Source organism: Nomascus leucogenys, chromosome 22a (genome assembly GCF_006542625.1).
Source record: "Nomascus leucogenys isolate Asia chromosome 22a, Asia_NLE_v1, whole genome shotgun sequence".
Taxonomy (NCBI): domain Eukaryota; kingdom Metazoa; phylum Chordata; class Mammalia; order Primates; family Hylobatidae; genus Nomascus; species Nomascus leucogenys.
In genome coordinates this window covers 4,998,290-5,022,935 of record NC_044402.1, presented here as the reverse complement: position 1 = coordinate 5,022,935, position 24,646 = coordinate 4,998,290, and the positions used below count along the sequence as shown (strand labels likewise).

Below are 24,646 nucleotides of genomic sequence, written 5' to 3'. Positions count from 1 at the left end.
CCCAGGAAGGCTCTGCCCCGTGACATTTACTCCAAGGCTAGCATTTGCTGAGCCACCTGCAAACACAGTGATGTGGAGAAGAGGCCTGGGGGAGGGGAGGTTTGCACAGGGGCAGGCTGCTGGGGTCCTGGGGGGATCCTGTCCCAAGCTTACTAGAATGCATTCGAGTAGCTGGTCTGAGCCAGATGCCCTCAGTTCCTGGACTGGTTTCTCACGGACATCTCAGGTCTTTCCCAAGGTGGACTAAGCCCAGGGACAAAGTCAAGGCGAAGGCCAGGGGCACACAGGTGAGGCCCAGGCAGGACCACCAAGCTTTGGCAGCCCCTGGCTCTCAGGGGTTGAAATGGAACCCTCTTTGCACTGAGTTATATTTCAGATACTCATGAGTGTTTCGGTCTCAGGCAAACACGTATTTGGGGTTTTGTGTGTCATTAGGTAGAAAATAGGTAAGATATACCATGTTCTCAGTTGAATAAGTTGAAACGTGACTTACTACGTCAGTCTTGCTGATGATCTTCACGGGAACTGCCGAGAGGCCATTAGTAAGTGCGAAAGACATGATGATTTTCAGGAAAATTCTATTTTGATGGATTGGCCAATGCCTGAGCCACAGTGGGTGGGGATGAGACCCTGGCTGACTAGGCAGTGAGCCCCAGAGGACCCTGTCACGTCGGCGGAGGGCGGTGAGGAGTCTCTGGCCATTTGTCATCATGCTGAGTGATTCCTACGGGGCTGCCTCTAGTGGGACTCTTCTGGGTGGGTGCAAGTGTCAGGGTAAAGGTGGTGGTCTGGTCTGGAAACTGGCTCTCCTCTCGCACCTGCCCGCTCTGGGTGGCTGGGAAAGGAAACCAAGAGGGTAGCTCAGGCCTGAGCTTGTGGAAAGGAAGAAAATGACCCCTCATTCGCTCACTCACCCCCACATTCTCTCACCTGCGAGTTGCTCATTGCTGCTTTCAGGGCCCCTGACCTCATGCCTCCTGAGTTGTGATTCAAACCCCAAATGAATTTCCAAGTACATTTCTCCAAATACTGTCAAAACCTGGCAAGACTTAAGGGCAACAAGATGCATGTGTTTCTTATTCAGTCATTTACATAAAATAACTCAAGTGTGTTTTTTATGAGCAATCTGACTTCCAGAAAGAATGAAAAGGAAAATCTACCCATCTTTAATGAGCTTGCTAATGAATTTTTCCTTGCAAAGAGGAAGGGAGCTTTCTTTTTTTTTTAAGTAGAGGCGAGGTTTCACCGTGTTAGCCAGGATGGTCTCGATCTCCTGACCTTGTGATCCACCCGCCTCGGCCTCCCAAAGTGCTGGGATTACAGGCGTGAGCCACCGCGCCCGGCCGAGGAAGGGAGCTTTCTACAGAAGGGGGTGTGGAGGGAGACAGATTCAGTTCCCAAAGGGTTAAAGGGCAGTGGACAATGTGGAAGCCGGCATTGTGAGCTGCAGTGGAAAAGCCCTGGGTAGCTGGGAGTGGCTTCTTTTTAGGAGACTGGAATTAATGAGTTGTGAATTGTCCCAAGGACTGGCTCCCCCTCCCCGCTGTTTCTCTGAGCCCTGTCCCCTCTTCCAAAGGAGGAAGAAGGAAGTCTAGCTTCGCCTCCCATCCCCGATTTGAGCAGATGGAAAAGTCTAGAAAAGAGGTGTACCTTTTGAAACGAGGCCTCTCAAGTGTGGGGTTCCTGGTCTGGAAAGGAGAAGGATGAATCTGGGGTAGGAGAGGGTCTCGTATGGAGCCCCATTCAGACAGGGCAGTCCCACACCTGGGCTGCCCACAGGTTCTTGGGGGAGTCTAAGGAAAGGGGAGCCACAGAACACGTTTGCCTCCTTGGCATGGATTGGGTCAGTGTTTCAGAGCCAGGAAAGGTGGGAGTGTGGGGGGCCCTTGGGGGCTGATGAGGGCATGCGGCCCCTCCCCTCCCAGGAGCCCGGCAGGCACTGCAGCAGGAGGGCACTCTGCCAGAAGAGGGGTCCCAACTTCAGCTGGATCTAGCAGACATGGAGAGACCCCTTATCTGTGCCAAGACGAGCTCTGCGGTGCCTGAGAGGCCCGTAGATCTGGAATTCTAGGGCCTTCTGGGTTTGAGTCAGGTCCTGAGGCCAGGGCCTGGGCCCCGATCCTCACCATGGAAAACTGTGGTCACTTTACTCAGGACAAACTGTGATGAGGACTTGGGACATATCTCTGTCTGTCCTCTCAGCTCCCGTCACCCCCGAGCCCTTGGCGATCGTGGGCGGCCCGTGTACAGAGCAGGTGCTGGGTCACTGGGGCCGCCGTGGGCCTCCCAACATGAGGGACTGTGTGTGAGAGAGGAGTTCATTAAGGGGGAGGATGGTGGTGGAGGGTGTAGCCATGACTTTCTTAATTGCTCTCCAGTTTCTTTGAGCTTAAAAATAAATCCAGATGGAGAGTTCTTAAGTCCCCTACCCTGGGAGAAAGGAAGGCTGCCCACCACCTTCGGCTTGCCTCGACTCTGAGCAGTGAATAGGGTCTTTGGCAGGGGCTTAAGGAGGAGACTCTTAGCCCGGGAGCTCCCAGGGCCGTTTCAGACGGAAACAAAGGCTCAGGCCGAGAGGAATGTGGGGGAGCCCCCCGTGGGGAACAGCCACCTGGGGATAATTGGGAGGGCTGAGCGCAGATGAGTTTTCCCAGGTTCTGTGAATGCGCCCTTTCAATGGAAGGTGCCTTTTCTTCAGATGAAAAGAAAACGTCAATTACCTTCCCCTGAAACGGAGTGTGTGTGTGTTCCCTCCCAGGGGTTGCGTGGGGCCCCTTGCCCTTGTGTGTGTGTCAGGAGCTCCAAGGCTGCACAGTGACGCGCTTAACCAGCCACCGGGTTTGCGTGACCCTGGGATGCTCACGCTCTTAGATTCTAGGGCTTGATTTTGAAAGTTTCTTAGCAAAGGGGAATCAGAGTGGTTGTGCCTGTAAACAAAAATTTGATCAACCTGGGCCTGATGCCCGAAATATAGCCAAAGAGACAGAGTGGGGCTGCGGGGAGAGAGGTCCAGGATGGAAAGTTGGGGAAGGAGGACAGTCGGGGGCCAAAGGCTGACCGCATGTCTGCGCCGGCCTCCACGCTCACAGCTGGGCTGCTCCTTCTGCCACTCCAGCCCTTTCTCTGGGCCCTTCTGGCAGTGGAAACAGAGTGATTCCCTACTCAGGAAGTTGGCGGTAGGGGGCTCAGAAATCCACAGGACTGTTGTTTCACGGTTAGCCAGGAGAGGAGGGGTCATCATGGCCCGCAGGGATGGTGGGCAGCTGTGAGAGAGGGGACCCTTTAGGTTAGAGCCAAGCTGTTTGCACCACCACTGCCCCAGACTGCCGTGTAAGGGTAGGGCCACTCCGGAGGCACCAGGGACAAAGTCTCTGCCATGACAGGAAGGGGGCCCAGGTCTCAGTCTTGGCTGGTCACTGACTTTGCTGCTGCTGGCTTCCGAGCCTCAGAGAGGTCAGCAGTCTTCCAGAGACCTGGTTACAGCCTGTGCTCAGCCCTGACTATGGATGTGACATTGGCCCCTGTCTCCAGCCCCCCAGGCCTCAGTTTTCCCATCTACGAAATGGGCAAGCGCAGGCCCATGGTCGTCCGAGTGGCCTTGGCGCTCCCGCAGTCTCGGGGTTTCTTCAGGCTTCCCTGGAGGTCATCTGTCGTTTGTTTGCTGGGTCTTTGGAGTTGAGACTTTGGGGGTCACTTGTCCACTGCCCCCTCTGCTTTAGAGGTGGGGAAACCAGAGATCCCAGAGGCCCGGAGCCTTGCCCAAGGTTGCACGGTGAGCTGGCAGCAGGCCCTGGAGGTGAAGCCCTTGCCAGTTGCCAGCTCCTGTGTGACCTGTGTGGTCAGGGGGGTCACAGTCACTGGTCATTAGTGTGGGTCAGAGCTCTTGCCCGAAGAAGGTTCCGAGGAGCTGCCCCATGAGCTGGGCTGCAGGGATCGTGTTTTATGGGGCATTATTCCAAACAGGCAGGCTGCTGGGCTGGTCTGGAACCCCTTTTTGGTCTGTAGAGTGACTCTGGTTTAGTGAGACTGGACCTGTGGCTTCAGAACCAGGAGATGTTCGTTCCCCCCACCCCCGTGGCTCACCTTGTGCCTTTTGGGTCCTGAGGCCCTCGCCAGCGCCTCTGTTGGCACGGTGGCCCAGTCAGCGGAGAACTTCCTGAAAAAGCCAACAGGATGACAACTTCTGGTAAAGTGATCATCACCCGCCTGCACTGGCTGCCCGTCTTAGACTCGGCTTTGCAAACGTTTCCAGCTATCTCTTTGTGCTGCAGTGTGTAGTAATGAACAGCTCACAAAACCTCCGGTCGGGCCTGTACCTGGTTATTACCATGGTGGGCTGCAGCTTTTGTTTTGTGACCTTGGTTGCTACAATACCTGCGAGCTGAAATGAGGAATCGAAAAATTTCCAGCTTCAATTAGACGGGCAGACTGCTTTCCCAAGGCTGCCTCCGCCACTCCATCCATTAACGGTAAACAGGCACCAAATAGGCCCTAATTCTCTCTAATTGCCCACTCCTGAAGCAAAGAGGTGAAATTCCAGGAAGAGGCGTATGTAAACATCCTCTGTAACCTGACCAAGTAAAATTAGAGGGCTGATGGGGGCCTGCGAGAGAGAGGGGACATGATTTCAAAAGATGTCCCAATTACCTCTCCTATTTTCATAAATGGGTCTGTAATGTCCAGGGCCCCGGCCTCACAAAGGTACAGGAAATTAGCTCTGCAAAGAGCTTGCATTTGTCAGGGGAAGCTGTAAGGGGGTGGTATTTACTCAACAGGTAGGAAGTATGACATCTGAGGCAAGACTGATTATTTGTGTAACGACAGGCTCTATTTCTTGAGATCAACATTTTAATAAAAATCATCCTTTTAGGTCCTTTTGTGTTTGAAACAGCCATAAGTTGTTTATACCAAAGACATGCCAGATCCATTAGGTGCTGTTTGCCTCCAGAAAAGAGTAACTTTTAAACTCCTAAGATGCAGAGCTAGAGTTTTCTAATCCCATTAAGCTGTGGAGGATGTGTTTGGAGTGTTCGCCAGTGCTTTTTGCGTGGGTCATGAGCTCACTGCACGCACTTATGAGGTCTTCCATCAAATGCTTGTGACAATTACTCCTCTGGACTCTATAAGGAGGCCTCGTGTTTTTCTTTGGTTCCAGACAGTGACTCATCTCTGCAGCTTTTCTGACATTTGTTAAGATTCTAGCCCAGCACTGCGTTATTAACACATCACAGCAAGCCCAGAGCTGGCATACACAGCTTTTAAACCGAGGCACGAATTTGCTGGGGCTTCACTGTAGCAGAGCAGCCTGGGGTCTGCACACAGAGTTAATTAAGGATGGTCAGGGACTATGAGGGTTCATGGGGTCCCTGGAGCAGAAGCAGGAAAAAACCCAGATGCTCCTTCCTGCTTCTGATTTCTCCGCTGCTATTAAAAACACAAAAAAGAACAAAACAAAAACAGCAAAACAAAGCACCCGCCTCTGACTCCTGCGGGAAATGGCAGTGCCTTTGGTCGCACTGTGTGTTCTTGGCCTGAGTCTCGTTGCCACCTTAGGATGTGGCGATGGTGAGGGGCCACCCCAGTCACGCACAGTCTCGGAGGGAGGGTGGGAAACGGTCTCGAGTGGTGGTCAGTAGATAATGGGTGGTCTGGCAGCCTTTAGGTAACCGAAGTCAGCCCCTCAGTCACCCATGCACTGATCATTGCTTCACTAACACTTATTTTAAGACTCGATGTTTCTTGGTTATCAAATTAACCAGTTATGGCAAAACAGGGTTTATGAAGGGCAAGGCCAGGGAAGGAGATTTTAGGAGGATTTGGAGGCAAAAAGTGTCCCCAGTGCCCTGGCCGGGTCTTGGACACCCTGGCTGGAGACATGAGTAGGAATAGAGAGGCAGAGGCAGCAGGGGTGGTCCAGATGGCAGGGGTGGGTTGGAGAGATCCCTGAGAGGCCTGGGCACAGGCAGTCTTGGGAGTCCCTGAAGACCTGCAGTGGGGCAGGCAGCTGGAGTCACGTGTCTCCCGGGACCTGTTTTTTTTTTTATTTTTTTGAGACAAGAGTCTTGCTCTGTCGTCCAGGCTGGAGGGTAGTGGCGCAGTCTTGGCTCACTGTAACCTCTGCCTCCCACGTTCAAGCGATTCTCCTGTCTCAGCCTCCCGAGTAGCTGAGACTATAGGCTCGTACTACCACACCCAGCTAGTTTTTAGTAGAGACGGGGTTTCACCGTGTTGGTCAGGCTGGTCTCGAACTCCTGACCGCAGGCGATCCACCCGCCTCGGCCTCCCAAAGCGCTGGGATGACAGGCATGAGCCACCCCCCTGGGGCTGGGACCTGTGGTCTGTGGCTTCTGCCTGCCCCGGTGTCCCTACATCCCTCTCGTGGCCTTTCTGTTTCCTGGGTGGCTTTGTGGGGGTATCCCATGGTCCCCCCTGGCTTCCTGTCTCCACCTGTGCCTGACCCAGGAAATAGTCCCTAGAGAGGGTATTTTCAAACAGACCTTGGCCCTGTCTTCCTCCTGGCCCAAGCCCTGGCTGCCCCATCACCCAGCTTGCTGCGTTGGTGGGACCTCAGCCGTCACAGGCTACCTTTCTATGAGACCTCCTCACCTTAAGTAGACTCTGTGAACAGATTTTAAAAGCCATTCATTCAACACATTTTTCAAATGAATAAACTGTTTTTTTTTCTGTGTAGTTTTCAGTTTACAGAAACACTGGTGGGAAAGTACAGAGAATTCCCAGACCCTGTCCCCACCATCTCCCCTCTCATTCACACGTTGCCTCTGTGTGGTGTGGGCTGTTTGTTCCAATCGATGGAAGGACTCTGATACATGATTAACTAAAGGCCTTGGTTCACATCATTAGGGCTCACTCTCTGTGGCGCACATCCTGTGGGTCTTGACAAATGTGTCATGATATGTGTCTGACATTGCTGAAGTCACCTTTTCTTAAAACTTAAAATTGTGAGAGTATTCTGAACCATGCTTGGCCCAGCCTGCTGCCTGATTAAAAAAGGGAAAAACAAAACGAAACAAAAAACCAAGTTAAAACGTAAGGCAAATCTTGACACTGAAGACTCGATGTGCCTGGCCATGGTACTTCCCGGTGCCTACTGCACTGTGAACAGAATTGCCACGGTGGAGTTGTCTGTCCAGGCACACAACGTGTATGCCATGGTTTTGGGAAACGCTGCCGGTTAGTAGCCCTGCAGCCCTCTGTGGGCTGCCCTCCTGGCCACACCCCGCTTCTCTGGTCTCCTTCAGGGCCAGCCGTCCTGCTGGCCGACCTGGGCACCTTGCTTCTGCCAGAGCACAGGGGCCTGGGCCACCCCCGTTTCTCATCTATGCAGTGTCCTAAGCCGTTGGGTCCCACAGAGCACGACTTAGCTCCATGAACAGCAGCAACCCAAGTCTGTTCCATGTCTCCACACCTGCCCCTTCCGCTCCATAGGCAGCTGGTGGGTGAGTGGAGTCAGGAGAGAAATGCATGGCTTCCCCAATTCCACACTTGCTGGAGGTTGGGGAGTCCCTACTCCAGGCCACCACTGCCCCCCGCAGAGCTGTTGTCCTCATCCGCCCTCCTCCTCCTCGCCGGCCTGAGTGAGGTTCTACTCTGTGACCTAGTGCCTTCTTCTTACAGCCGAAGCCATCACCTGGATTCCTGCGTGGGAAGGGACCTCGAATGTGGGACCCCAGCCCCTCTCCAGCTCGAAATCGTAAGTGGCTGGAGTGCAAAGAACACACACGTGGCCTTGCTGCTGAGGGTGGGGCCAGCCGCCGGGAGCACACCGCCAGGCAGACCTCATGGAGGGGCTAGCGGGCACTGGCCGGGGGGGTCTGTGCACTGGGAGGTGGGTGCCCATCGAGTCAAGCCAAGTGCAGACCTGGGGTCTCCTGTTTTCTAAGACAGGAGCCCCCAGCCTCCTTGTGTTGTCTCTGTGGCAAAAGAATTCTATAGGCGGCTTCAAATGTCGGACCCCAAAAGAATTTCTTCTTTTTCACTCTTCTAAATGAATGGCTCTTTCTTTACTGAGTCTCCCTTTGGCTCTTGTGCCGCAGGGCAGACTAGGATGGAAGTGCCCTGCGAGCTGGGGGGCCCTTCAAAGGGCCAAGGAGAAAACGCAGGCCAAGGGACCAGCCTTCCAAATGGGCTTCGAGCTCCAATGACCTCCGCTCACCCCCTCGAAATGTCTGGAAAACATAATGGGCAGATTTTCTGTCTTCAAAGTTTCCGGCTAAACCTCTTCAAGTTCTTTATTGTTTGGGACTGAGACACTCAGCCATGGTAATGGGTAGTTTCTTTTGTATTTGCCTTGAAAGGCCAAAATATTTTTATATTGCCACAGACAAAGCCACCTATTTAAAAGTGAACTCCATGTCCGTCGTTTCCCACCAGGAGACTATGTACCATGTGTGTGTCTCTATGTATTCTGGGGTCTTGAAACAGGTTTCTCATGGGGATGGTCATTCACCACGGTCCAGACGGGCAGAACGGGCGGCGCTTGCCCTGCCCAGGGGGCCTGGGGAACGTGGACCCTCATCTCAGATCTGCCCCCAGTATGTCTAGGACGTGAGCCCCAGAAGGATCTGGGAGTAAACTTAACATTCACTGTGTCTCTGCTCTGCATCCGCCATTTGTGTGTGTTTCAGGACTGTGGGCTGTGTGTACCTTGGTGGGTGACTCAGTGAGAAGAAGCAGGAATGCCAAAGATACTGTGAATGTTCTGGGTTTTGTTGTTGTTGGTGGTGAGAGGTTGTTTCACTGGTATCTATTGCATTATATAATAAGTGACTGGATGAATGAATGAGTGAAGCAAGAGGGAATGAATAAACAAGTAAATAGGTAAAGAAGTAAGCAAGCCAGGATGAGAGTGTGTGTACACGAGACCATGGTTCATCCACTTTGATGCCTAGGCGATCAATACATAAATAGAAAAAACCCGGTGAATCACTAAGTAATAGGGCAACACACAAAGCGATATCAGGTGATTATGGACTAAGGGATATGTGTAATTCAAATATATGCCTCTGACATTTGACAATGAAAAAGAACCTAAATAAAAGAAAGAATGGATGTATGAGTAGTGAAGTGCAGAATGAGACATAGATTTTGAGGCCTATCAAAATGAAAAGATGCAAGTTAGGGAACAAGTGATCAAAAAGGAGAGGGGAAAGGTTTTTTTTAAAAAACCAAAACAAGAAATAGAAGAAAGGTAAAAAAAAAAAACAAACAAAAACTAGAGGATGAGTAATGAGTAACTCTATAAGGAGGACCATGTCAGGCTATTGTAAGCCAAGCATTAGGACTGATACAAATAATATATGCTCCTGGCAGAAAAATAAACCACAGAGAACGAGTTCAAAGAATAGCAAAGAAAGAAAGAGGACCCAGTGGGCGAAAGATGAGAGTGTGCTTTTACCAAAAGTTATCTAAGCCTGAGCACTTGAAGTTTGCACATAAATAAATAAATGATAAAAGAAAGAAAAAAAGGCCAAAAAGTCTACATTGCGTGTGTGGATGGATGAATGAGCAGTGGGAGTGCAGTGCCAGGTGACAAGATGTGGTGAGGGGTTTTGAGTCATCCAGTCCTGGGCACTGAGGTCTGTTAGATGAAAGGATATGAGAAAGTTAATATTGGTAAATAAAGAAATAGGAAAAAACGTAACAAATGTTAAGTACAGAAATACATTAATGATTGGTAAATAAAGACGTAAAAGAAGGCAAAATGCGGTCGATGGTGGCAAAAGATCATCACAAATTAAGGGCTGTGGCTGATCCACTTCTAGAAAACCACGGGCTGTCCATTAAATAATGAACATCTAAGTGAACAAGTCAGTGAGTGTCTAAATAGACAAGGATGAGGTGAATGAGAAGACGTGGCCCCATGGGTCCTCCTGATGAGGGTGTTGGTCCCCCCGGGCACACCAGCTGCGTGAGAATGAAGGACAGGAGGTATGGAAAGCTATGACAGAAGAGAGAAAGGAATGGTAAAAAGAAATAACAACCAAATGGATAAATGGGTAGGTCCACGAGAAGAGTTAGGCTAGGACTTGTCATAAGGGCACCTGACTCCACTAATAGAGGAATAAATATCTAATAAAAAGAGAGCAAGCAGGAAGGAAGGATGCTATGAGTGCAGGAAGGAAGGAGTGAGTGAGACATGGAACTGCACGGCCAAGGATGGGTGTCTGCAGGTGGCTTTATGATGTGTACAGCCAAGCCACTCCGTGGCATTGAGCTCCGAAGACAAAGAGTGCAAGAGAGAATGAGTGAGAGAGTGAGAGAGAGAGAAACAATAAAAAATGGGAAGACATGTAAAAAGGAAGAAAGGAAGAGAGGTAATATATTAAGGAATAAATACATGCATGCAGATTTAAGCCAGAGCCATGCTAGAACAGGAATGAAAGGCTGTGTGAACCAAGCAGACCACTTAATTGGCATCGGTGCTGCTGGTATGGTAAATCACCTACTCAACTAAGGAACGGCTCAAAGCATACACATGGAAGGGAGGAGTGGGGCCACTTAGAGAGAGCCCATTAGTTGCAGATTATGATGTATCCAGTTAGGTGCACCTGCCGTCTAGAAGTGTAAAAATAAGTATTTACATAGAAAGACTGAATGGATGCATGGTGAATGCATGCATGAATGAACAACAGAAAACATTTGCATTGACCGATGAGGAGGGCATTGTAGAGAGGGATGAGGGTCATTGATCCTGGGTGCAGATCTCCAAAAGAATGACAGAAAGAAAGAAGGAGTGGTGGAAAGAAACAATAGGATGGGAAAAAATGAAAATGGGAAAAAAGGAAGTGAAAAAGGTAATAAATAAGTAGATCGAACAAGTTGATGAAAGGGGACTGGTTTAGCACAAGCCATCCACATTAATTCAAATCTGCAGCTCTGAAGTTTGTTTTAAAAATGACCACAAGTGTAAGACTGAATGAAAGAATAAATGCATGCATTCCATAGGAATGCAAGAAAAGGAGTGAGGAATGGAAAAATTGGAAAAACTAGAGGGAGAGATGTAAGAAAAGAGAAGAAAAGTGAAGTAGGCATATGAAAGAAAAGGCGCTTCTTGGACAAACACTGAAATATAATGAGACAATTTTATCCATTAAATACGATAGATAGTAAACATTGAGGTTCATCAATAAAAGCACAGATACCTGAATAGAGGAGTGACTGACTGAATGAGTGAGAATGGATGATTTTCACTATCCTCTGCACTCAAGGCCCAAAAGAATGAAAAGAGAAAGCAAGAGAGGAGAGAACATGGAAACATATAACAGGATGTATATAAGCAATACAAACATACTGAATGAATGAATAAAGACATAAATATGTGGGAGAATGGATCATGCAAGGACAAAAAGAGGAGAGAAGGCAGCAAGAATTATGACTAATTCAAAACTGGGTTCCTGAGAGAGTTAAATAAATCCTGCACCAAATCCCCAGGGGGAGGAATTAAGGAACAAAAGACAGCCCCACACGGACCAGTGTGCAGAAGGCTCCCGGAACCGCAGATTATGGTTAATCCAATTCTGCGCACCTGAGGTCCATAAATAAAAGAATAAGTATTGAAATGAAAGAACGACAGAAAGAATGAATGGACACGTGAACGACTGAATTAGAAATGGAAATGCCTGGCACAGCCAGGAAGGAGCTGCCCATGGGATTGTCATTCATCTCACTCCGGGCACCTGAGGCCCATAAGCGCGAAAAGAGGCAAGAAGAGAAGTGTCAGGGAGTCAAAGATAGAGATAAGGAAAGGCAAAAATGAAACGAAATGAAAGCGAAAGGGAAAATAAAGAAAAACCAATAAAAAAGGGAAGGAATACGTGGGTGTATCTGTAAGAGTAGGATCTGTTAGGATTAGTCATAAGACTGTCAGTAATCCTGAAGATGGATGAGATAATCCAGGCCCAGGCTCCCAGGGGGAGGGAAAATGGAGAAAATATAAAAAGAAGTGAAAAAGGAAAAAGGAAAGGTAATAAACAAACAACCAAAGTGATAAATGGATAGTTAAGGGAGGTTGTCTGAACAGGGATTATAATTAGTTTACATACATACTCCTTAAATAGATAAATACATTACACCTTTCAAAGAATAAATGAAAAATAGAGAGACATACCTGGCTCCAAAACAAGGCTGTATCTTCTGCCACTGTAATAAAATAGATGCAATTGAGGTTCATAAATAAAAGAATAAATACTTAAACGTAAAAGGTGACTAAATGCGGGGAAGAAAGATTGCAAATAAATACGTGGGCCAAAGATGTTTGTTTTGCCCATGGAGTTTTAATTAAAACAATTAATAAGGAAAACAAATACCCAAAATAAGGAAGACGGACAAATGAGTGAGTGGATGAGAGAGTGAGTGGTGCTTGACATAGGAGCAGTGGTGCTTTAGGGACCAGCATGAAGGTGATGACCGGGGAGCCCTGATTCATGGGATTCTGTCCACCTGACTTTATGAGAACCAGAGAATGGCTGGGAATGGTGGCTCATGCCTGTAATCCCAGCACTTTGGGAGGCCGAGGTGGGCGGATCATGAGGTCAGGAGTTTGAGACCAGCCAGTTTGAGATCAGCCTGGCCAACATGGTGAAATTCCATCTCTACTAAAAAAATACAAAAATTACAGGCGTGGTGGCACTCGCCTGTAATCCCAGCTACTCGGGAGGCTGGGGGAGGAGAATTGCTTGAACCCGGGAGGCGGTGGTTGTAGTGAGCCAAGATTGCACCACTGCACACCAGCCTGGGCTACAGAGCAAGACTCTGTCTCAGATTTAAAAAAAAAAAAAAAAAAGGAGAAAGAACCAGAGAAATGTAAGGAAGAGTGACAGAAAGAAAGAAAGAAAGAAAGAAAGGTGCAATTTGGGAAGAAATGAAAAAGAAATGAATAAAGAATAAAATAATGTAACGGTCCATAAACAGGACTTGTGAATGGAGGCCTTTAGGCCAAAGGTTATGATTAATTTCAAGCTGTGTTACTGAAGTCCATAAACAAAGGACTCAGATCTAAATGGATGAATGAATGACTGGAAGAAAGGGTGGTAGGAAGGTAGGAAGAAAGGAAGGAGGGAAAAAGGGAAGAGAGGAAGGACCCTTCTTTCCAGTCCTGTGTTCTAGACAGTGGAATGAAGTGGTCCCCAGGGAGGGTGGCTGTTGGCATGTCACGTGCTTGTCACATGCACTTGCGCTGGCAGGGAGGAGCTGCCTCAGGAAGACTCGGGTCTTGGGGTGCTGTTGCCCTATCTTGGCTGTGTGGGCCATTTCACTGCATCTGTCTTTTCCTCAGTTTCCCCATCTGTAAACCTGGAGTGGCACCAGCTGCCTACTTGGGTTGATCTTATATGTCCCTGTTGATGGTACCCCATCTATGGCCTGGGTAGGCAGGAAGGGCTTGGACCCTGGGCCCTGCAGAAGGTTGCATGAGCAAGTGGTGTGAAGCCTGTTGGGTAGCTTGGCCCCTCCCGCGGCATGGGTCACCTGCGCAGGAGGTGTTGCCCACCAGGGGGCAGCAGAGGGTCAGGGAGCAATAGGCCCTGGGTGGAGCATGGGCCCCGCCTGCTGTGTGCCACACTGGGTGAGGCGCCTACTCACATCCAGGGGTTTGTGCAGGGAAAGGCCAGAAGGTGGCCAGGCTCATCTGAGAAGGGGGACCCAGAAGTCCCGGGACCCAGGAGCCCTGGGCAAGCCACCAGAAACCTTGTTCTTGCAACTCTCTGTAATGTGCCCAGGCCACCCTCTGGCCTGGTCTTCCATAGGGCAGGGCGCCCACCCTTCTCAACTCAGGTTTCCCTGGGCAGCAGGTGCACCTCAGCACCCCTGGGGTTGCAGAAGTGGTCCAGGGACCCTGGCTCCCTTGACATGCCATCCCCAGAGCCTGGTTCAAGGCCTCTCTGTCTTCTCGGCTGTTTCACGATGTGTTTTGTAACTTGGCGGGATTGCGTTTCACTGTGTTGAGGTTGTCTCTTTGACTCGCCCTCCGGGGGACTGCAGGGGCAAATCTGGAGAGTTGCTCGTGCTGACAGTCCTCCCCCAGGGCCTCCCCGGTTCTGTTGAGTCTCCTTTCTCTGCAGTGGAGGAAATGTGCGTAGTGTTGTGTCGTGTGCCTGTGTTTGTCTGTAAAAGCAAGGACCAAAGTCTCCCTTGTTGACCTCTCAATTCCTATTTGGGACATTTAAAAACACTGGATTCTTCAGTGCCCGGAGCAGTAGGAGCACAGCTTGGGTGGACTCAGGACTCGTGGCAGGGAGCACGTGGGAGACAGGGGAGTGGGGTGGGGCCAGGCCGTCTGGAACAGGGGGCGTCATGCTCAGAGTGACTCTGTAGACACTGGGTGGGATGGGGGGGATGCGGGCGCAGGCATGGATGGGGCTGTTACTCTAGTGTGATGCTTGAGGTCTGAGCTGATGGCGGCAAAGTGGGGTGCTCAGGAATCAAAGCTATGGAGTTATAGACGGGACATGAAGGAGGGAGGGAGGCAAGAAGAAGGGGGTGGTTCTCACACTTCCAGCTCCGGCCGAGTGGATGGCAACAGCATTTAGAAGGCGGAGGACATGGAATTCATGTGTCAGGAGCCACCTTCCGAGCCTCCAGTACCACGTGTCAGGGCCACATGAGCTGGGCCTCGTGGGCCTGATGTGGTGCTGGGGCCTCAGGGGTCTGCTCTTCTTCTCTTTCAGAATCTGGGGCTCCAGGCTATGCCTTGGTTGGACTGAGGTCTGGGGGTGCACTTTATCCCTGGGGACACCTGCTGAAGCTTCTCCCTGACAAGCCAAGTGTCACCGTTGGATGAGGATGGGGCGGGAGGGGCCCAGGGCAGAAGAAGACCGGGGGGGGTCTTTCAAAAAAACTCCTGTATGGCTGTTAAAAAAAGTCAGCAGAGGCTCGGAAGACTTAAAGTGTGCAGAAGGCGGGGAAGGGAGGGCCCGTCGCATGCACCAAGAGGAAATCGGAAGGAACAGGTGGCTTTGGCTGTCAGGAGAGCCTTCTCCCAACATCTAGGGGCTGTCCTGACAGGTCACAGTGGGTCGAACTGAGTCAATAGGAGAAGCTCTGGGGAGACCCACTGGTGCCCTGGAGGGTAGGTGGGTTTGGGTGGGATGAATTCTCTGTGTTCTTTTGGAAATGTGGAGGCCGCGAGGGGGGATCAGGGCTCTTAGGGTCTTTGACTCTTAAGAGTTTTGCATCTGGAATTCAAAGGGTCTTTAGTTCTGGGATGCTGAGATTCGGGATAGGGTTCCTAACGGCACAAAAGCCAGAGATAAAATGTCCTTCACGTGCTCCCCACCCGGTTCTTTCTGTTCCAGACCCACAAGGTCCGAGTTGGGATCTTAGTGCTCCTGTCTGGTCAGGGCCTCTCTTTATGTGTTCGTTAAACAATGAGAGTAAATTCTGTCCCTTGACATTGTCGTTTGCGTGCGCCCCACACGCAAATCCTTTCCTGGTGACACCAGGAGCTACAACTCTCCTTGGCCTCCTCTTGTGACTCCCAGCTCCCTCCTTGGGAAGCTTGGCCTCAGGACCTCCTAGACCGACAGGCCATGAATCCCCCTGCGTCCTGTTGTGTTCCTAATGTAAATGGTGTGGATGGCACTTGACCTAGAGCAGTGGGAAACGCATCCACCACTCAACATTCTGACATGTCACCCATTTTACATTCTTACAGGCCTACTTTTTTTTTAAAAAAAGAGTGTCTATTTTTAAATGAGCATCCCTTCTTTAAAAAAACCTAGTTGCCGTTATTCGCCACATACACTTTTTTTTTGGCATCCTGCCTCTTCTATTTAATATTCTGTCATCAACATTTTCCCTTGTTTCATTCATCTTCACAACCTCACTGGCTGCATTGTGCCTTGCTGAGTGGCTATGGCGTCATTCACAGAACCATTCTGTTATTCTTATGTATAATCACCTTTTAAAAATATTATGAATAATGCCACAACTAACTGCTTAAAACACCCTTTTTTTTCATTCTTAAGAATTATGTTCTTCCACCCAGAAATTATCATTGCTTCATTACAGATCAGTTTCCCCTGCTAGACTGTGAGCCCCATAAGGGCAAGGAGCTTATTGAATTGGCCTTTGTATCTCTGATGCCCAACATGTTGTAGACGCTAAATAAATGACGAATGAGTGGATGGAAGAATGGAGGAAGGAGCGAGTGAGTGAGTGTTTGGCTGATGGATAAGAGGGCGGAAGGATGGGTGAATCCATGGATTGGTGAATGAACGAATGAATTTCCTTCGGTTAAGTCTCTTGAAAGAAACGCTATGGATCTTTGTATGGATATTGATTAATTTCAGAAGGCTTACAGCGTTTTGCAATGTTCAGCAATGTATGACCATTTAATTAAGATATGGCTAGTTTGTCTCTGTTATAAAGTACTTTTGCATTACTTTAACTTGCATTGCTTTAATTACTAATGACGGGCGAACACTTTGACCTATGTTTGTTAACAAATTGTATTTTATCTTCTGTGAACTGTTTGTCCAAGTCCCTTGGGTCATGGCTTTCTGAAGAGACTGGTCCCAGATGCCCTTGGGATGTAGGGAGCCCTTAGCTCACTGGAGGCATTCAAGGAACCAGCCAGGCAGCCCTCGGAGAAGGTAGCGTTTAGGAGATTCTCATGGTGTGGGGTTGGCCTAGGTGGACTTTCAGGTCTGTTTGATGTTAGGATTTGCTTCTCCCTGGGAAGTGGGTGATGGGGACAAGGACACCTTCCATTGGCAGGTGTAGACACTGCAGGCTGGACCTCCTGGGTGTGCTCGTGGACTCCGATCTTGCCCTCAATAAAACCCCAGTGGGACAGGAATAGCTCTTTGAACCTCCAAGGTCCAGACAGCCACATCCTAGCACCCTGTACAATCAGTTAGTGGGCTTCCCACCAGCGCAGTCACTCATTCCTATTAGATCCCGATGAAGCCAGGCCCTGGGGTTTCCATTTTCCCACCTCTTAGGGGAATTGGGTTCCCAGCGTCCTGTGATGTGTCAACAAATGTCCTCAGCCCTGGCCTGCACATGTGGCCTCAATGGTGGTCTTTGGGGTTTAACTGACGAATGGAACATTTTGGATCGGGACTGATGGGAGAATCCCCTTTCATTTTTCTTCACCTGGGGCAATTACCTTCCAAGGAGCAGAATAGAGGGCAGTTCTGCCCAAAGCATCAGGGCTCACAGGTCAGTCACAGCCATTTAGGGAGGGCACGTCGCCGAAGGAGGGCTCGCCCTTCTTTCCAGAGCATCCTCCGCTCTCAGCAGAGCTGCTTCTGCCCACCCATCCCTCTACTATAGCACTGAGCACTGTTTTTGCCTGTGTCAGAATCCCTCACCCACATGTATAGCTTGGTATCCAAGCTTGGGAGGCCGGCAATGACTTTCAACATGAATTGCTCCATCTATCCATCCATGCATTCAGCCTACTTATCTTGACCCTGTTCTTTTGGCCTTTTCTTCTCCTGAAAGCAAACCCTTTCATTTTGGGTGGGCTGTGTAGCGCCATGGGCTGTGGTTATGAAGCAAACACCTTTTCTCGTAGCTGCCTCCTCCGGGGTTACTGCTCTGAGCACATCCCAGCTGGATCTCATCTGCCACTGTCACCCACAGCTTCTTCCCCATGGTGCTTTCCATGTGTCACACACCATGACTATGACCCAGGGTCGGGGTCGCAGAGTAGCCTGGGGCCAAGCCCTCCCAACCATGAGCGGAGAGGTCCTCCCCAGGCCTCACCTTGCCTGGTGCATGGTCCCTGCCATGAGCTTTGCGTTCAGCCTTTCAGCTTCCTCCACCGGATGGCAGTGGTTGTAACTCATCTATTCATCGCTTCATTCCTTCGTTCATTCACTCACAGCCAACAAACATTTAAAAAAAATTAGCCAGTGCTATACTAGAGCTGGCTCCCAAGGACCCGCTGCCTCATTGCCTTTTGAAAGAAAACAATGAACACGTTGGTAAAGGGGCCGTGCTTGTGTGTCGGTGACAAGGCGAGATCCCTGAGTCAGCTCGGGCTTGTAGATTCGAGGAGTGTTGCGAGTTTGATTGCCCCTCTGACTTTGTCCCCTGTACAACTAGGTTGATTAGGAATCAGCCAACTGTGTTCCCTGGGTGCTCGGAAATCACAGCCCATATCCTCGAGAGGCCAAAATGAGAGCTGGGGGGTTCCAAGATGAGTGGCTGCTTCTGGCCGTGAGCAGGCTTTCAAGTCATTAGAACACTCTGGCCTTTCCTGGAGGTGATCTTGGAGCCATTCCTGCCCCTTTCAAGAGGAGTTAATGCCCAGCTCTGTTTAGAGAAAATTGGGGGAGATGATTGCTCATGTGGGTGGTAAGAGTCACCTCCCGTTCGGGGGTCTGCGTAGAACACTCCATTGGCAAACCTGGGTGTCCAAGGCACGTGGCATTTTGCAAACTCTGGGTGCAGCTCCAAGCTGTCCTGCAGGTCCCAGACCAGGTGAGAACTCCCTGAGTTCCTGCTGCCTGGGTGGGGGGTGAGGCATAGGTCTTGGGGGTTCGACTGGAATTCTGAATGTTATTCATTGCATTGGAGAGGAAGGAGAGTAGGCAAAGCCAAGACCCTGGAACTGGACAAACTCGTGTGGTTTAAAGTCATTGTGAGAGCTGGAGTTGAGTCTGCCTACAGGGGAGGACTGCGGCACCTACCTCGCAGGGCTGTTGTGAGGAGCAATGTAACGGTGATTTTGAACTGTGATTCTGGAAGGGCGGTGTGCGTGTCCCCGGGGGTGTGCCAAGGGGAGACAGCCTCACTCAGGCAGCTGAGTGGGAAGGCGTTCATCTCTAAACGTTGGGGGGTATATGGTGGGACAGGAAGAATTTTGGCAGGAACTTTCATGCTAGGGGTTTGGGGGACTCTTTGGACAATGCCCCTGGACCCCCCGGGGGTACACGTTCACGCTCACCTCTGAGAGGCTGGAAACGCCTGGCTGTGCTTTCTGAATGCTGTGTGCTTCCTGCCTCTGTGCCTGGCCTGTGGGCAGCACCTACTTGTGTCCGCCTTCAAAAGGCCCTTCTGGGTGGTGTCCTTTTCCCCAAAATATTAGGCACCAGCCATCAAAGATGCTGCATTGTTCCCTCCCTCACCCCTCCCCCAACTGACAACATTTGGGCTCAAATGCCAGCAGGCTGGGTGCCCAACACAGTGCCTGGCGAGTGGCAGTGCTTGCCTTTCTTTTCTGTTGAATGGATGGATAGCTAATGAAATTGTAACCAATGACAAGCCTCGATGTTTATAACCTTTACCAAGAGATTATTATTTTGCTCTTCATGGACCTGTTAACTGCCATATTGTGTCTTACGGACGTTTGTATGCCACGTTGGAAGAGCAGAAGCCTTGTTTCGGCGTCATGTTGATGGAACTTGAGCTGTCTGATGCGAATCTGTGTTTTATGTTAGAAAGAGCCTAGCCTTAGGATCTGGCAGACCCAGGGACCACTTAATTAGCCCTTTGCCTCTTTGACCCTCAATCTCCTTTTCTCTAAGCCATAGGTCACCAGAAAGCCTACCTCACAGGGCTGTTGTGAGGGCCGAGGGTGGGTGTGCTGCAACAGTGCTGTGCAGATGCTGGCTTTCCCTGGGAATGGGCATATGTTGAGATTTGTCTTGAAAGCATGAGTGATGGCTTTACTAGTCCTAAGTGAATAAAAAGTCAGCCCTGACCTTACACTGGGATTGCATTTCCCACAGTCAGTGGCATGTGCAAACCACTGGCAGAGCAGCCTGCAGGTGCTTAGCGATGTGGGCCCAGAGTAAATATTTGTTTGATTGATGAGTGATGGCTTTTTCCTTCCTCAGAGGTTGCCCTGCCCCCCATTCCAACGTGGGCTGCTGCTTCTCCCCAGCAGGTTGTAGCTGGCAGGGCCGTTGTGCCTTGGGGTTTGCTGTACCCGTTGGTGCCATGAGGGGACGGTCTGTTTGCTTGGAGGGGTTTCTGCAAACGTTCATGTATGCCCCTGGTTTTGTTTGTTAGGGAGAAGGAGGGGGTGACCTAGAGAGAGGATGAGGAAGGGGTTCTGGGTGGCATCCTTGGGGTGGCAACCCTCCTTCCACCCTGTGCTGTGAATTTCCTCACGGCCCTTTTCTGTCCCTGGTAGAAGGTGCAGAAGGTAGGCTTTGCTGCCTTCCCTGGGCCTGGCACCAAGCTCGGGGGTCTTGTACACGTTCCCTTCTCTAACTGGGGTGTGGGCCCATTTCCTAGATGAGCTTGCTGAGAATCAGGACAGCTCGTATCAGAGCCAGGACTTCCCAGTCTTGCACATACAACCTGTGCATTTTCGAGTCCACCAAATAAGGCCTCCTACCTGGTCCGGCTCACCCCTGCCAGCCCCCAGCAAATGCAGCCTGGTGCGTCCCCACCCCTGCCAAGCGCCCAGGAGTGCTCTGGCAGAGGAGTGCAGGGATGAGGAAGGAGGCTGTGCTCTCCTGGGGACTCAGCTGCATTACAGGAGGTGCCGCTGCGCTGGCAGGGGTCTCCAGACATCCCAGGCAGGGGTCCTTTCAGAGCAGGCGTCTCTTCACCAGACCACCCGTATTCCTTTTCCAGCCCTCGTCTCTTGCACTGTGGGGGTGCAGTGTTTGGCTCTCACATCCCCACATTCCAGCTGGTGGGGGTTTGAGCTGGGTGTTCCTTCTGTTCCCCACTCCCCACTCCCAGCCCCCACCCCGTGCAAGCCTCCCTTGCCCCCACTCTTTGTCTCCAGCTTTCACAGCCTTGGGGGGCAGGCTGCTGGGTCTGTTGCAGCCCCGGCTCTCTTCCACCCGCCTCTTCTTTCTCAGCCTGAACTTTACTGTGAGGTCTGAGCACCACACCTTGGCCCCTGCCATGCCTGCCCCCAGAAGCACCCAGGGGTCCCCTGATTCTCTCCTCCCCTGGGCTTTGCTGAGGAGCCCTTGCATTGTGGCCTGTGGTGTCTGCCCCATGCCCATCCCCTGTTCTTTAGAACTTAGAAGCAGAGGGGGCCCCTCCTATTGCTCCCAAGGGGCTCCACAGTAGGGAGCCCCTCCCAGGAGATTCTGAGTCTGTGTTTAGGTGTTGATTCCTGGGTGGGCCTTGGGGTCCCCTCAGGCCAGGCCTGTGTGTGACCTAAGGCTGGGGGGCTCTATCAGGCACCTAGCGTCCCTTGGAGGTGGGCGGGGCTGGGTCCTGGTCTCCTGAGGGTGGGTGGGGAGACAGGCTCAGGGAGATTTCCACGAAGCTGCCCTTGAACCCCTGCTCTGAGGCCCGCACTGCCTTGGCCCTTTACACCCTGCCTCCTGCACTAGGAGGCACATAATAGATGCTCGCCACCTGTGGAGGGCAGGGTTTAAATGGCTGGAAAGAGCTGAGTGGGCTGTTTGGCTAGTGTACGCGCATTTGTTTAAAAGGAAAGGGTGTGTTTCTTGGCAAAGACTCTTCGGAGGAAACGCTGACCTGGGGAAGGGTCTCTACCTGTTCTGGGGCCTCACTGCCCTTCCTGCCGGGGACAGGCAGTCACTGGTGGGTTTCCCCCCAGTGGAAACACAGTATTTTGGAAATATTTATATCTAGGATAAAACTTCATCTGGACCAACATGTCTTTGTTGGTGTTGTGGCCCAGGTGATTTTGAGAATGTACAATACATTTGGCAATTTCCAAATGGAGGGATGACCTGCTCCCCCGCCCCCATGCCCTCCCTCCCTGAGGCTGGAGGCTTCAGAAGCCCCTGCCTTGGGAGGAGGCTGTTCTACCTGAGAAGTCTTTGTCCCCACCATTGGTGACAATCAGCATTGACCTGTGAGGCACCTGCCGGGTTTGGGATGCAGCCTTAGACATCCAGAAAACCAGGGGTGGAGGGGTGCGGTGGGGGCTTCAGACCCCAGAACTTGATTCCTTTTATCTGTCTCAGCCCCAAAGAGTGGTACGTGGGTACCAGGTAGGTTACTTGAACCACCCTGAGCCTCGATTTTCCCACCCGTTAGAAACGGGGTAATTCATGGCAGTGTCTGCTTGGGAGATGGCTGTGACCCCTGAGAATCCCCGCTGCATGCCGTAGGCTGGCTCGTGAGACTCAAGGTCTGGGTTCAAGGCCCCCCCAACCCCTTCTGACTGTGTGGCCTGGGCGAGTTTGCCGTTTGTAACCTGGAAAGCGTCACACCTGCCTGGCACGGTTATTGTGGGATTCAATGAGATTGTTTGTGTGAAATAAATGCTTTGTGACTGGCACACAGGCTCTCTCATCCCGGCTCTCCTGGTGGTTCCGGACCCCTGAGTGCTGGCTGCAGAGGCCCTGTGCTCCCTGGAACCGTCTGCGCTGGTCCCAGGGACTCTTGGGCAGAGTGGAGGGCAAGGGGGGATGCACCAGCCCGCTCTGGGGAGACAGTGGCATAGAGAAGGGTTTGCTTTTAAATACACTCAGCAGGTTCAGACAGGAGAGGATCAGACGGGAAATGTTTAGAGCCCTCAGGAGGAGGAAGAGCCCGAGTTTTAAGAAAAACACGAGAGCTGGACAGGTTGGGCAGAACAGCTGGGGACAGCATTTAGAAAGGCCGAGAGTCCTGGGTTCTGGGTTATCAAGATGAGAGAAACCAGAGGTTGCCAACTGTGGGTGGGCGTCAGTACTAGAGTGATGCTTCCAGAAGTTCCTGCAAGTGGGCAGAGTCCAAGGTAGGGCAGGGTACACCAGAAGTTGAAGGGCACTAGGTAGACGGGCCGAGCTGGTGGCTGGGTGCTCCCCTCACCCTCCATGCTGCTAGGAGCCCCTGAGCACGGACTCGCTCTCCTCTCCCTACCTCCTGGGGCCTGCCTGTCTGTCTGTGAACTCTTGTCGGCCAGCGAGGCTGGGAGCAGGTGGCCTTCATCTGCAACTGTGTCTCTCTCAGCCTCCACAGCCACGGGGACGCCTTGCACCTATTCCCACGGGACAGGCTGGACCCAGAGACTCTGGACCCGGGGCCTCCCCTTGAGTAGAGACCCGCCCTCTGACTGATGGACGCCGCTGACCTGGGGTCAGACTCAGACCCGCGGGCTGGACCCCTGCCCACCCCTCAGGAACCCTGAGGCCTAGGGAGCTGTTGAGCCTTCAGTGTCTGCATGTGGGAAGTGGGCTCGTTCACCTACCTCACAGGGCTGTTGTGAGGGGCGCTGTGATGCAGTTCCAAAGCACAGGGCTTGGCGCACCCCACTGTGCTCTCAATAAATGTGTTACCTGTCTTAACAAAAACAGTGATGGATGTGCTACTAATATAAGGAGGGGCGAGTGTTGGGCATCCTGTCTCGCTGGGCAGTGTGACGGGTGGGAGGGCGGGGAGCCGGCTTGAACCCCACACAGCTGCCAGCACCCTACCCTGCCCACTGGGCTCTCAAAGGGGAGGGTGGCTCTCGGAGGTCCGGAGGTTGACACGTGCTTGGATGAACTAACATCTGCCTGGTCCCCTCCTTCTACTGATCGTGGGATGCCAGGCTTCTTTCCAGAAGGGACTGCACAGGAGGAGGAGGTGGTGGAGAGGGGTTCTGAGTTGAGCTCACTGCGTGAGTTCCTGGAGCCCCAGAGAGGAAGCTCCCCTGGGGCTCTGAGTCTTCCTCCTCCTCTTCTCACATTCCCCGGGGCTGGGCTGAGTGGTCATCATGCTTGAACTGATGTTGAGTGATGGCCAAGATGGCCCAGCCAGGCTGTGGCTAGACCCATTCCTCAAAATGCCTCCTGAGCAAGGCTCTGCGTGTAGACTCCTGAGCAGGGCCGCGAAGGTGGAGCCTCAGACCCATCCCTGCCCGCGGCAGCAATGCTGGCTGAGCTGGGGAGGTGAGCCTTGCACCCCTCAGACTGGCTTTCTCTGAGCAGCTTGTGGCTGGGCTGAGCGGGGGCACTGAGGGGCAAGGGACTGGAGGGCACTAGACCCGAGTCAAGATGCATCCTGAGTCTGCACACCTGGCTTTGCTGCAGCGGATGATAAGGACATGCTCCCTATGGGGAAGGAGAGACCGACTGCTTTTGCTGCCACAGCCACCACGGCCATCACAGCTACCACGGCCGCCACAGCCACCACCACTACCACCACCATCACAGCCATGGCCGCCACTGCCACCTCCTGCCTCTTCTGCTTCCTCTCCTCCTCCTTCTCTTCTTCTTCCTCCTCTTCCTTCCTCTTTTCCTTCCATCTCCTCCTCCCTCCTTTTCCTCCTCCTCTTCCTCCCACCTTCTCTTCTTCCTCCTCCTCCTCCTTCTTCCTCCTCCTCTTCCTCCCTCTTCTTCTTCCTCCTTCCTCCTTCTCCCTCCTCCTCTTTCTCCCTCTTCCCCTTCCTTTCCTGCCTTCTTCTCCTCTTCCTTTTCCTCCTTCCTTTTTCCTTTCCTTCTCCCTCCTCCTCCTCTTTCTCCCTCTTCTTCCTTTTTGTCCTCCTCCTTCCTTCCCATCATTTGTTTCTCCCTCCTCCCCCTCCTCCTCTCTCTTTTTCTTCTCCTTCTTTCTCCTCCTGCTTCTTCTCCTCCTCTCCCTCACAGGGAGGTACCTCAAGAGAACTGCAGGCAAGTCCAGCCGTAAGTGCACAGGACTGAGCATGGCCCCTTTGCTGAGGGAAACAACCGCGTTGGGGATCATGGCCATGACTTGGCAAAGGAGACCTGACCCAGCCCCTGATGGAGACGGTGACGTGGATGGCGTTGAGTCAGCAGTGAGAAGA

General features: G+C 51.7%; 1 protein-coding gene across 5 annotated transcripts in view; it reads left to right on the top strand.

Annotated features, from left to right (window-relative positions):
* LOC100598628 overlaps positions 1 to 23,192 on the top strand; it is a 35,094-nt gene extending 11,902 nt beyond the window's left edge. For 3 of the 5 annotated variants that reach the window (XR_004028007.1, XR_004028008.1, XM_030803879.1), the window contains 2 exons: positions 7,636 to 7,711; positions 22,852 to 23,192. Coding sequence is in view for 1 of the 5 variants with exons in the window: in XM_030803879.1 (XP_030659739.1) it covers positions 7,636 to 7,711; positions 22,852 to 22,939 (164 nt within the window). In the remaining 4 variants the exon portion in view is untranslated. Of the gene's footprint in view, positions 1 to 7,635; positions 7,712 to 8,054; positions 8,281 to 14,684 lie in introns of all 5 variants that reach the window. The other 2 variants (XR_004028006.1, XR_004028005.1) reach the window with 2 other exon arrangements.
* The last annotated feature ends 1,454 nt before the right edge of the window (positions 23,193 to 24,646 follow it).